The sequence below is a fragment of the Chiloscyllium punctatum genome, chromosome 38 (genome assembly GCF_047496795.1).
Source record: "Chiloscyllium punctatum isolate Juve2018m chromosome 38, sChiPun1.3, whole genome shotgun sequence".
NCBI lineage: Eukaryota > Metazoa > Chordata > Chondrichthyes > Orectolobiformes > Hemiscylliidae > Chiloscyllium > Chiloscyllium punctatum.
Window position 1 is genome coordinate 32,151,297 of NC_092776.1, and position 12,800 is coordinate 32,164,096.

Consider the following 12,800-nt stretch of genomic DNA (forward strand, 5'->3'; position numbering starts at 1 on the left):
ATAACTACTATGGGGTAACATTTCAATCAGGTGAACAGTGCCACATTCTCTGAAGTCAGCTTCATTAGTTAACATTTTGTTCTGTTCTGTAGCATCTCCAATTGAATGGTGGAAACCTACAAATATTGACAACTTCAACATAAGCATTAATATCTATTCAAAAGGGACATCAGTCTTGGATTTAAAAGCATTTCTTATGCCATTCTGCTCAAATGCAGGCAATGTTTAGGTCTGTATTTCTACCACTTACTATAAATAGAGGATTTTTTTTAAAAAAAACACAAGCCTTGGATGTTTTGGACTTGATTTAGATCTCATATTAGATTATTCTTTTATTTTGAAAGCTAACGTAGTGTCAGGTTATGGCTAGAGTAATGGTTATTGGGGGGGTACACAATAATCATGAGCTGTTCTCATCTCATAAAAAGTGATACTTTGTTCTTGTTTCTGATTGTCCTCAATCTGAAATGTGAGTACATACCTCTCCTTGCTGCTGCTTTGCCTGCCAGACTGCCACGTTCCTCTGTAGGCCGCTGCTGGTTTCCCCACCAAGCCCCCGCTTTAAAAAATAACAAGAACATAAGGGTCCTACAGTTTGACAATACACGTTTTACAATGTAATTAGGGGCGAAGGGATGCGGTGTTTTTTAAAAAAACGGTTTAATTGCTAGCTTGTTATATACAAATACACAAATCCACAATCATGCAAATTCTCACATGCTGCAGTTGTAACTTTTGTAAAGCACCAACACTATCTTAAATGATCTTCAATGCAGCACAATCAAGTAGGCATTCAGTTTAGGCTCAAGAGAATATGACATAACAAGAATGTGAAAGCATATAATGGCAATTCTAATTCATGTATCTTGAGTGCATTTGTTCAAATAAAGAGCTTTCAAAATAAATTTGATTTAAACATTTCATTTTTCTATGATAATTATCAAAAATAGTTATTAAATACATGTTAATCAAGCCATTCGAGTACAGACAAAGCACTGGGGTTTATTTCATTCGAATAGTATTCAATGAAGCCATATTATACTTATATAGAACCTGGGTTAGTCAACAGTGCAGAAATATATAAGCGTTGAATAAAGTGCATAAAAAATGTATCAGGATGATACCAGAACTGAGAGGATACAACTATCAATAAAGTTTGAATAGACTTGAACACTTTTATTTTGATAAGACTGAGGAATGACCTGATTGCAATGTTTAAAATTATGAAGGGATTTGATAGCACAGCAACGGAGAACATGCTTCCATTTATAAGGGAATTCAAAACTAAGATAATATATAAACATAATATAGTTACTAATAAATCTAATAAGTAATTTAAGAGAATTCAATTCAAAATTCACAGGTAGTGGTGAAAATATGGAACTTCCCTAAAGCAGGTAATAACACCAATATATTTCAGGGGAAACAGGATTTGCACACAAGGAAAGAAGGAACAGGAGCATACTTTGGTAGAGTTGGAAGGAAATAGCGTGGAAAGACACTTGGGGTGACATATAAACATTGACAGAAACAGTACTCTGTTTCTGTTCTGCAAATTCAAAGCATCATTGATACAAAAAGATTCTGCAGCACCTAACCAGCACAGTGCTGAAGATGACTTTTACTAAAAATCTGTCGATGTTCCATGCAAATCTTTTTGAAGTACATCTATTGACACTGTGCAGACACGCACAAGTTTGCAAGCAGCAGAAGGCAGCATATCTATGAAACAGGATGGACTGAAAGATCAGATGTGAGCCCAGTTCCTCTTGGTCAGGTACTTTTACAGCATTAAGTAGCTCAGGGAGAGACATGCATTCCCATCCAGGAGGAGGGGCTGTCTCAGAGAATGATGGCTGGCAGTGCTCTAACCTCAGCAGCACCAGAGTTCACAATAAGAACCGTCAATGGAATGCAGATAACGTATAATGCAATCTTCTGCTGTGCACGTGGGGGGTTGGGGGGGGGGGAAGAGTTTGCATGGTGCACAAACAGGAGACATCAGTCACCCATTCCCTCAGACAGAAAGAGGCCCATAAGCAGCCACTAATTTGCAACTTTGTGGAGTCAACTGTCCCTCCCTCATGCACTAAAATATAGATTGGGAATATAGGTCAAATATATAGGCAGCAGGCACAGAACAGCTGCCAATTTTATAAGCCACCCTACTTGCTGGTCCACTCCAGGAATACCTGCAAAGTTTTACCTGATGCATTTTTGAAACAGGAGGCAATCACTAAAACCGCCCTCTTCTCAGAGATTACCTATACCTTCAGTTTCATTTCTTTTCTCTCCAACAATACGCTTGTCGCTTGATCCCTTTTCGACAGTGGTTTCAGTTGCCCTCCCTGTGCCTCAACTACGTCCATATTTAATATTTAATTACAGAAGGATTTGTTTCAATCAATTTTGGCAATTCACTGCAGGGAATAGATGGAAAAAGACAATTCCTCAAAGGACTTAAAGTACTTCACAGTCAAGGGATTATTGATGAAGAGCGGTCATTGTTATTATTCAGACAGTTCCATAGCCAGCCCAGTTATTTTAGGACGTGTACCATTTTTAGTCTATCCTTACCTCAACTCTTTCAATAAAAAGCCCAGCATGGCAAAGAGCAATTGATTGAATGAACCAGGATATGGATACCATCAATGAACTGTGAACCACTCACAATAATGGGAGGTTGAGAAAGGGCTCCCAGTCCACCCCAGGGAGGAACAGTGAAATATATTGACGGTAGATGTCTAGCTGTTTCAATTTACAGCAGGTAGAAGGTAACAAACAGGCCCACAATTATATAATTTTGTTTCAGCAGCGGGAGTCGTGACAGCGGGAGCCAGGGAGTAGATGGGAAGATACATTTGAATATGAAATACTTTCCTCATGAATCAGCAGAACGAAGGCTGAACAGGATCGGAAGCGGACACGGGGACTGCTGGGTAAGTGAACTAATATATGCAGGTAGTGGCTAAACCCAATACACTACAAGTGTAATGTCTCCCTCCCATCATCCACCTCTAACCAAAGAAAAGACTCCGTATGGAGTTGGTAAGGTAAGGCTTTATTTGTAATCTCTTTTGGTAATTTAGAGCAGGGAGTTGGAAGCTAGGGCAGTTGCATGCTCCTCTTTCAGAATGTGGGAGGCAAGGGTCACCACTGGTGTTCCTGCTGACTTCACCTGCAAGAAGTTCAAATCCCACCTCAGGCGACTGTCTGTGTGGAGCTTGCACATTCTCCCCATGTCTGCGTGAGTTTCTTCTGGGTGCTCCAGTTTCCTCCCACAATCCAAAGATGTGCAGGTCAGGCGAATTGGCCATGCTAAATTGTCCATTGTGTTAGGTGCATTACTCAGGGGTAAATATAGGATAGGGGAATGGGTCTGGGTGGGTTACTCTTCGGAGGGTCGGTATGGATTTGTTGGACCAAATGGCCTGCTTCCACACTGTAGGAAATCTAATAAGTGCACCCAACTCCACCTTCTCACAGACTGCGTTAGGGAACTAGAGCAGGATAAACTTCAGATCATTTGGGAGGCTGAGGGAGGTGATAGAGAGGCATTATAGGGGGGTAGTCATGCCTAAGTTACTGGATAAAGGTAGCTGGGTGACCGTCAGGAGAGGGTAAGGTTATAAGCAGACAGTGAGGGACCCCCGGTGGCAATCTCCCTCAATAATAAGTATAACATTTTGGATACTGCTGGGGGAAATGACCTAACGGGGAAAGCCTCAGCAGCCAGGTCTCTGGCACTGAGTCTGCCTCTGTGGCTCTGAAGGTAAGGGGGGAGAATAGGAGAGTGATAGTGAGAGGAGATTCAATGGTGAGAGGAACAGACAGGAGATTCTGTGATGGTGAATGAGACTCCCAGATGGTATGTTGCCTCCCGGGTGCCAGGGTCAGGGATTTTTCGGATCGAGTCTACAGGATTCTTAAGGGGGATGATGAGCAGCCAGAAGTTGTGGTACACACTGGTACCAATGACATAACTAGGAAAAGGGAAAAGTGAATATAGGGAGTTATTAGATTAGATTACATTAGATTCCCTACAGTATGGAACCAGGCCCAACAAGTCCATACCGACCCTCTAAAGAGTAACTCACCCAGACCCTTACCCTATATTTACCCCTGACTAATGCACCCAACACTACAGGCAATTTAACATGGCCAATTTACCTCACCCACACACCTTTGGATTGTGGGAGGAAACCGGAGTACACGGAGGAAACCCACGCAGACACGGGGAGAATGTACAAACTCCACACAGACAATTGCCCAAGATGGGAATCGAACCCAGGTCCCTAGCGCTGTGAGGCAACAGTGCTAACCACTGAGCCACTGTGCTGCCCATTGGAAGTTTAAAGGCAGGATGAGCAGTGTAGTAAACTTAGGATTGCTACTAGTGCCATGGACTAGTGAGGCTAGCAACAGAGAGCGAGTGTAGGTGAACATGTGGCTGCAGGGCTGGTGTAGGAGGGAGGGCTTCAGATGTGTGGATCTCTAGGATACCTTCTGGGGAAGATGGGATCTGTACAAGGAAGATGGGTTGCACTTGAACTGAAAAAGGCACCAACATCCTGGCCGGGAGGTTTGCTCGAGCTCTTTGGGAGGGTTTAAACTAGTTTGGAAGGGAGATTGGAACTGGAGCTATGGACCAGAGGATAGGGTAGCTGGTGAACAGGCAGATACAGCGTGTAAAGTGTCTCTGAGGAAGGTCAGACAATTGATAGGGCAAAGTTGTAGTCAGTGTGATGGGTCAAAATTTGTCTATTTTGACGTAAGAAGTGTCAGAAATAAAGGTGATGAACTTAAAGCATGGATCAGTACTTGGAGCTACGATGTTGTAGCCATTACAGAGACTCGGGTATCACAGGGACAGAAATGGTTGTTGGAGGTTCCAGGGTTTAGATGTTTCAAAAGTATTAGGGAGGGAGGTAAAAGAGGTGGGGGAGTGGCATTGCTGATCAGGGATAGTGTAACAGCTGCAGGAAGGGAGGAATATGGGTAGAAGTCAGAAACAGGAAATAGGCAGTCACTTTATTGGGAGTTTTCTATAGTCCCGCAATAACAACAGACACACTGAGGAGCAGATTGGGAAGCAGATTTTGGAAAGGTGCAGAAGTAGCAGGGCTGATGTCATGGCTGACTTTAATTTCCCTAATATTTGGAACCTACTTAGTGCAAATTGTTTGGAGCTGATTTTGTCAGGTGTGTCCAGGAAGGATTCCTGACTAATATGTAGATCGGCCGATGAGAGGGGCGGCCATATTGAATTTGATGATTGGCAATGAACCAGGTCAGGTGACAGATCTTGCGGTGGGAGAGCATCTCTGCGATAGTGATCACAACTCCCTAACCTTGACTTCAGTTATGGAGAGGGATAGGAGCAAACGGTATGGGCAAGTACTTAATTGGGGGAGAGGGAATTATAATGCTATTAGGAAGGAACTGTGGAGTATAAATTATGAACAGATACTCTCAGGGGAATGCACAACAGAAATGTGGAATTTGTTTAGGGAGCACTTGCTGCAAGTGCTGGATAGGTTTGTCCCATTGAGGCAAGGAAGGGATGGTAGGGTGAAGGAACCTTGGGTATCAAGAGTTGTGGAACATCTAGTCAAGAGGAAGAAGGAAACTTACTCAAGGTTGAGAAAGCAAGAATCAGACAGGGCTGTAAGGGTTTACAATGTAGACAAGAAGGAACTGAAGAATCAATTTAGGAGAGCTAGAAGGGGGCATGAAAAAGCCTTGGCAGGTAGGATTAAGGAAATCCTCAAGGTATTCTACACTTATGTGAGGAACAAGAGGATGGCCAGAGTGCGGGTAGGGCCAGTCACAGATCGTGGAGGGAACTTATGCTGCCTGGAGTCAGAGGCGGTAGGGGAGATTCTCAATGAATATTTTGCTTCAGTATTCATTAGTGAGAGAGACTTTGTCGTTTGTGAAGACAGAGTGAAACAGGCTCATATGCTTGAACGGATGGATGTTGAGGAAAAGGATGTGCTGCAAACTTTGAAAAACATGAGGATAGATAAGTCCCTTGGGCCAGATTAGATATACTCTAGGTTACTAGGGGAAGCAAGGGAAGAGACAGCTGCACCTTTGACAATGATCTTTGTGTCCTCACTGTCCACTGAAGTAGTACCAGATGGTTGGAGGGTGGAAAATGCTATTCCCTTGTTCAAGAAAAGGAACAGGAATAACCCTGGGAATTACAGACCAGCCAGTCTTACATCAGTGGTGGGCAAATTATTGGAGAGGATTCTGAGAGACAGGATTTATGATTATTTGGAAAACCATAGTCATGCATGACTTTGAGAGCCTCACAAGCCTTACTGAATTCTTGGAGGATGTGACAAAACACATTAATGAAGGTAGAGCAGTGGATGAGGTGTATAAGGATTTTAACAAGGTATTTGATCAGATTCTCCATGGCAGGCTCCTTCAGAAAGTAAGGAGGCATGAGGTACAGGGAAATTTGGCCAACTGAATACAGAATTGGATGGCCCATAGAAGGTAGTAGATAAAATTATTCAGCTTGGAGCTCAGTGACCACTGGTGTTCTGCAGGGATCTGCTCTGAGACCTTTGCTCTTTGAGTTTTTTATCAATGACTTGGATGAGGAAGTGGAAGGGTGGGTTAGTAAGTTTGCCAATGACATGAAGGTTGGTGGAGTGTTAGATAGTGTGGAGGGCGTTGTAGGTTGCATTGACAGAATGCAAACCTGAGCTGAATGCAGATTACAGGGTAAAAGGCTGAATTCTTGGCTGTGTGGAGGAACAGAGGGATCTCAGGGTACACGTCCATAGATCCCTCTAAGGTGCCACCGATGTTGATAATGTTGTTACAAAGGCATATGGTGTGTTGGTTTTTATTAGCGGGGGATTGAGTTTAAGATCCACAAGGTTATGCTGCAGCTCTACAAAGTCCTGGTTAGACCACAGTTGGAATATTGCGCTCAGTTCTGGTCACCTCATTATAGGAAGGATATATAAGCTTTAGAGAGAGTACAGAGGCAATTTACCAGAATGGAGGGCATGTCTTATGAAGAAAGGTTGAGGGCGCCAGGGCTTTTCTCACTGGAGCGAAGGAGGAGGAGGGGTGACTTGATAGAGGTATACAAGATGATGAGAGGCGTAGATAGCATGGATAGCCAGAGACTTTTTTCCAGGACAGTAATGGCTATCATAAGGGGGCATAATTTTAAGAGGATTGAAGGTAGGTTTACGGGTGACATCAGAGATAGGTTATTTACACAGAGAATGGTGGATGCATGGAATGCACTGCCAGCAGTGGTAGGGACATTTAAGCGACTCTTGGATAGGCACATGGATGATCGTAAAATGAAGGGAATGTAGGTTAGTTTGATCTTAGAGAAGGACAAAAGGTCGGCACAACATCAAGGGCTGAAGGGCCTGTACTATTCTGTGTTCTTAATCCCTCACAGCATCCTAAAGTACTTTATGAACACCAAATAACATTTGAAAATGTTCTCAACGCTATTGAGTAGGCAAAGTGTTATTTTGTCAAAGATCCCTAATCTCTCCTGATATTTTTCTGAGGAAGTCTTAGAAACATCAAGAAGCCTCTAATTTTTATTCTAATTGGCTGTTCTTCAAGTTGAAGTTGAGGAAATGAGTGTCAGTCAATGTTCTTATCACTTGATATCCAAATGTGCACAATGCTAAAAGGACCAATGTTCACTTCCAATGCCTGCCTAGACTCTGTGGTTTAGATAAACCATTGTTTCGGCTCTGTGACTGGTCAAAAGTCCATTTTTAAATTTGAATTCCCATTTTCAAATCCCATCGTAGACTTGTCCCTTCCTATTTCTGTAGCCTCCTCCAGTCTTACAACTTTCAAGATAGCTGCACCCACCTAAACATGGCCTCTTGAGAAGTCCCTTTTAAATTGTTCCACCATTAGTAGCTGTGCCTTCTGCTGCTGAGTGTCCCACTTCTGGAATTCTCTTTACTTGCCTTCAAAAAGCTCTCTCAGACCAACTACTTTGACTAAACGTTGATCCCCAATCCTAATATTTCCTTAGGTGAGTTTACGGCAAGTGTGGTCTGTAAATATGCCTGTGAAATGCTCTGGGAATGCAAGAAGTAACTAACACAACACTGGTCTAATGCAAACTATAAGTATAGTTACCCAAACCAGCATAATGTACATAGCCAAACATATGAGTTGGTAAACCAAGACAAATTAAAGCAGCATTATGGTTTTGAAGTAACAGTACAAGATAATGTTAAAACAACCATACATTTGATGCAAAGTGTCAGAGACTGAATGTGAGAGACTGAAAACTGCAAGCACCTGACTTCCTATCAAGATGGCAAAACATAAGAAACTGCTCGATGATTAAGTCTTTGATCCTCCATATCCCCATATTCCAACGGGCAGTCTCAGTTTAAAAAGGGAATGCCATGATTAATATATCATGCAATGAAATAGTGGCAAGAATTGAGATCCATTTTAAAATCAAATTTGAAATTATATTTGTTAAACTTCTCAAATTGTTTTTGAAACAATCAATTGTAGAGTCATAGAGATATACAGCACGGAAACAGAGCCTTTGGTCCAACTTGTCCATACTGACCAGATATCCCAGCCTAATCTAGTTCCATTTGCCATCACTTGCCCCATATCTCTCTAACCCCTTCCTATTGATATGCCCATCCAAATGGATCTTAAATGCTGTAATTGTACCAGCCTCCACTACTTCCTCTGGCAGCTCATTCCATACATGCACCACCCTCTCTGTGAAAAAGTTCCCCTTTAGGTCCCTTTTAAATTTTTCCCCTCTTACCCTAAACCCTATGCCCTCTAGTTCTGTACTCCCCCACCCCAGGGAAAGACCTTGGCTATTTATCCTACCCATGCCCCTCATGATTTTATAAACCTCTGTAAGGTCACCCCTCAGCCTCCGACGCTCGGGGAAAACAGCCCCGGCCTGTTCAGCCTCTCCCAATAGCTTAAACCCTCCAAGCCTGGCAAATGTTTTGGGAGAATTAAGGTCTGTCACTGGCAGCATGGACATAAATTAATAGGTACAGTCAATATGATGAAATTGCGTGAAATAACGAGTTAAGAATTGTACATCAAATATATTGATTCAGAGCCATCAAGCTGTTGGCCTCCCTAATTCTGGTTAACTACTCCATCCCAATAACCTAATGAGCAACGAACATGTAAATAAGAATATTTTAAAGAATTAAGTCAGAGGATAAAGTACAAAAAGCAAAATGCAATAAAAACTTTTTGAAGCTGAGTTTCAAAGAGATAGCAACTAAAAGACCTCGATAATTAGTGGGACTCTGGCCGAGATCAAGGATGGATCTCTGCTGTGAAATAGTTCTGGTGTCTATGTATCGGAGGTCAGTTCAGTTGCTTCCTGGATAGGTGCAATTTAATTGGGGCAAATGAATGCTTCAGCTTTTACACTATCTCTACAGGCAGATGTATTTTGCTGCAGAATATTTCATCACTAACTAACTACACAAAAAAAATAGTTGGTTAGGGTGTTAAACACACTTTAAATATAGTCACAAGGTGCAATAAAGCAGTTTGCTTAAAGAAAATAATATGCAATCAGCATTCAGCACACTTAAAGAAATACCTGCTTTTATTCAACACTTCAGCATAATTCAGAAATCTCCCAAAATACACATACAATTAATTACTTTGACAGGTAGTGGTCGAACACAGTAAAGCCCAGGAACAGCAATAATATGAATGGCCAGTTAGACAGGACACATCTTTACCATTCGCCCAAATGAAAGAGGGTCAACATTTCATCTGAAAGACATGACACTTCTTGAAATGCAACACTACCTTATTACAGCACCAGAACGTCGGTTTAAATCACATGCTCAAGTTGGAGGGTGAATCTTAAACCCACGACTTTCTGACTAAGGCAGGATTTAACAACTGAACTAACCTGACACAACAATTGATATTGACGCAACCTGTCCTACATGAAGCAGAATTTAAAAATCACAAGGTAACTAATCCACCTGATATTCAACTTCAATAATACTGCCTTCGGCTCAGATACTAAGCACAGCCAGCTGACTGAAATGATAAGGCTTCAACTGTTAACATAGCTGGTGTGAGCAGAGAAGCTGCTGGGGATTTCCCACTAGAAACTACAAATAGAATCCAGGTCCAGAAAAGGAGCAGCTATGTAAGGATTGCATTCATCATGTACTGCTTGGAACCTCCTCATAGCCCAATATGGGAAGTTTTCAGCCCCATATGCCACCCTTTTCTCTCCCAATGGGCACCGGAAATCCCATTCCAGCAACTTTGAAAACGACCTGCCACCTGAAATCCCATTCCTGCCAGTGAGTTGCCCATTTGGACCAGCAGCAAGTATATGAGGTGTGGTGGTTAAAACGGTTGCTGAGGTCTGCAGGCCACCAACTATGGCTTCCACCTTACCTCTGAGTCCACCTGACAGCATCAGAATTTAGATGTAAATGCAATGAAATGCTCCATTTTACATGCAAGCACAATACCTCTTTTGTACTTTAAACCTTACGCTTCTTTCTTTTAGGATTGCTGACCATTCTATGAATATAAAAGTAAACAAAATGGCCTATTCCCACATACTATATGGTAGAAAGTGAGCTGGTTAAAACCTTTCTGGGGATGTCATCCTTTGATTTACCCTTTGTAGGAGGGAGCACAAGACTGAAAACAGAATGTAGAATTACAGAACAAGAGGAGAAAAGGGATGGGCGTCATCGCTTTCATATAGTAGCATTTTATATGTATTTAAGATGTAATGTAACAAAATCTGATGTGACTTTGTGCTAATTATCCAAGTGGACAGAGATGCTGCAGGTATCACTGCACAATTTGGTGAAATGTGGTTCAGTGAACTGTTCCCCCTTAACAGGAAATGACAAATTAAAGCATGCAGCTGGAAATAATCTCCACTCATAATCAAATCCTCAACCATGGAATTTTTACTGCCATTGCTGTTCTCTCATTCCATTTATTCACAAATCTGTAGCTATCAGATCTAATGAAAAACATCAAACAGCAAGTCAAATTTCAAAAAGCCCAGCATCTGCTTATTTGTTCTCTTTTAACTTGGTTTCAAAGCTACTTCTTCAAAACAACAGAGGATGATTACCCTCAAATGTAGATGAAACTTGCATATCATGGGCAAAAGGGATTCTTAAGCTTCTTTTAATACATTTGATACAAAAACCAAGAACAAATGAAAGATACACCATGGGAACACTGCCTTTCTTTCTCATCTTGCTACTCAGCAGCATTGTCAGCCACCACAACAATCATTAAAAAGGGCCTTTGCCAAACTACAAATGAGATGCGGCTGTAATATGTATAATACGATTAAATAGAACATGTTCAGCAGTTTGTCATGGAATTACATTTCCCTCGTTGAATCATGCTGAGGCACAGTTTTGTGAATGCCAGTTGCCCGCCAGCACTTCCCCAAAGTACCCATTCTTTATGCTTGATCCTGAGAGTGCTTACAGGTTACTTGACCAGAATCAATCATAGCCAAGTCTGATTCACCCCTCTTTCACTGTCTATACAGTGCAGTTGCCAGCAGGGGCCACTGTATAATAATGAGAGCAGAAAGCCTTTCTGATTTCTCCTGTTCTTGCTTTAAAGGTTTTGCAGCCAACTGTTCTTTTCCTACAGTCATCCCGGTTAAAACTGACTATCTCAGCGGAGAATGACGACTGAAGCTGGGACTTTCTGGTTGTGTGTGCACAAACACATTGAACATTGGTCAATAGGTTATTTAAGAATGGATTTAAAATATCCAAAACATTGTAACCCAGAGAGATAATCTCAAATTTAACCTTGGAATCGGACACCCTGCTGAACCAACAAAAAAAATTATGTAAATAGCATGAATCCAAACTAGCTCTGCATGAGTAATTATTGCCAAAGATTCATATTAAGTGCATTTGTGGTTGTTATATACTTAAGTGACATGACTTAAAGTATTTTGCTGTCTAGACTTGCTCATAATCACATCACTAACTGGAGATGGAAGATCTGCCTGCTAGAAACTTTTTAAAAGACTAAGCACCAGGATACACTATTTAAGATGGCAAGGGTAATGAGTACAAAATGAAAGCGCTTTAGAAAACCAGATAATAACATGTGCTTGAAATTGGGGACCCATTTCTGTTCAATTATTGGATGAGTGATTTTGATTTTCATTAATGGCTATTCAGAGGCAGATTTTATTTATGAATATTACCTGTCTCCAGGCTTGGTCTGATTGACTTCTATTTGTCTCAGATGCAGTCGAAATAAAGTCAGGCATGTATACTTGCAATACTTAAATCAGACAACATTTTGCCAATTGAACTACCTTGTGTTTTAATAATCAAAAATATATAAACTTGTGAAAGACTTTCAATTACAAACCATATTCTGGAAGAATTTGCCTGAAGACAGGTAACTATGATAAATCTGTCAAGTTTCTACAGGACATTCCTCTAGCTCCAAATTTATTAATGTAGAATCGCCACAGTAGTTAGAGAAATGTTAGAGTCAGAGTCATACAGCACAGACATAGACCCTTCGGTCCAACCAGTCCATGCCGACCATCATCCCAAACTAAACTAGTCCCACCTGCCTGTACTTGGCCCAGATCCCTCCAAACATTTCTTATTCGTGCACTTCTCCAAATGTCTTTTGCATATCGTAAGTGTAGCCACACTGACCACCTCCTCTCGATGTTCATTCCACACATGAACCACTCTCCATAAAAGATGTTGCCCCTCATGTTCTTTCTAAATCTTTCT

General features: G+C 41.5%; 1 protein-coding gene across 5 annotated transcripts in view; it reads right to left on the bottom strand.

Moving 5' to 3' along the window:
* Positions 1–12,800, bottom strand: part of LOC140463507 (C-terminal-binding protein 2) — a 285,613-nt gene that overhangs the window by 153,578 nt on the left and 119,235 nt on the right. For 4 of the 5 annotated variants that reach the window (XM_072557560.1, XM_072557559.1, XM_072557561.1 and 1 more), the window contains one exon: positions 482–559. The exons of the other annotated variant lie outside the window; for it this stretch is intronic. In XM_072557560.1, the coding sequence (XP_072413661.1) occupies positions 482–559 (78 nt within the window). Of the gene's footprint in view, positions 1–481; positions 560–12,800 lie in introns of those variants that run through there. 5 annotated transcript variants of the gene reach the window in all.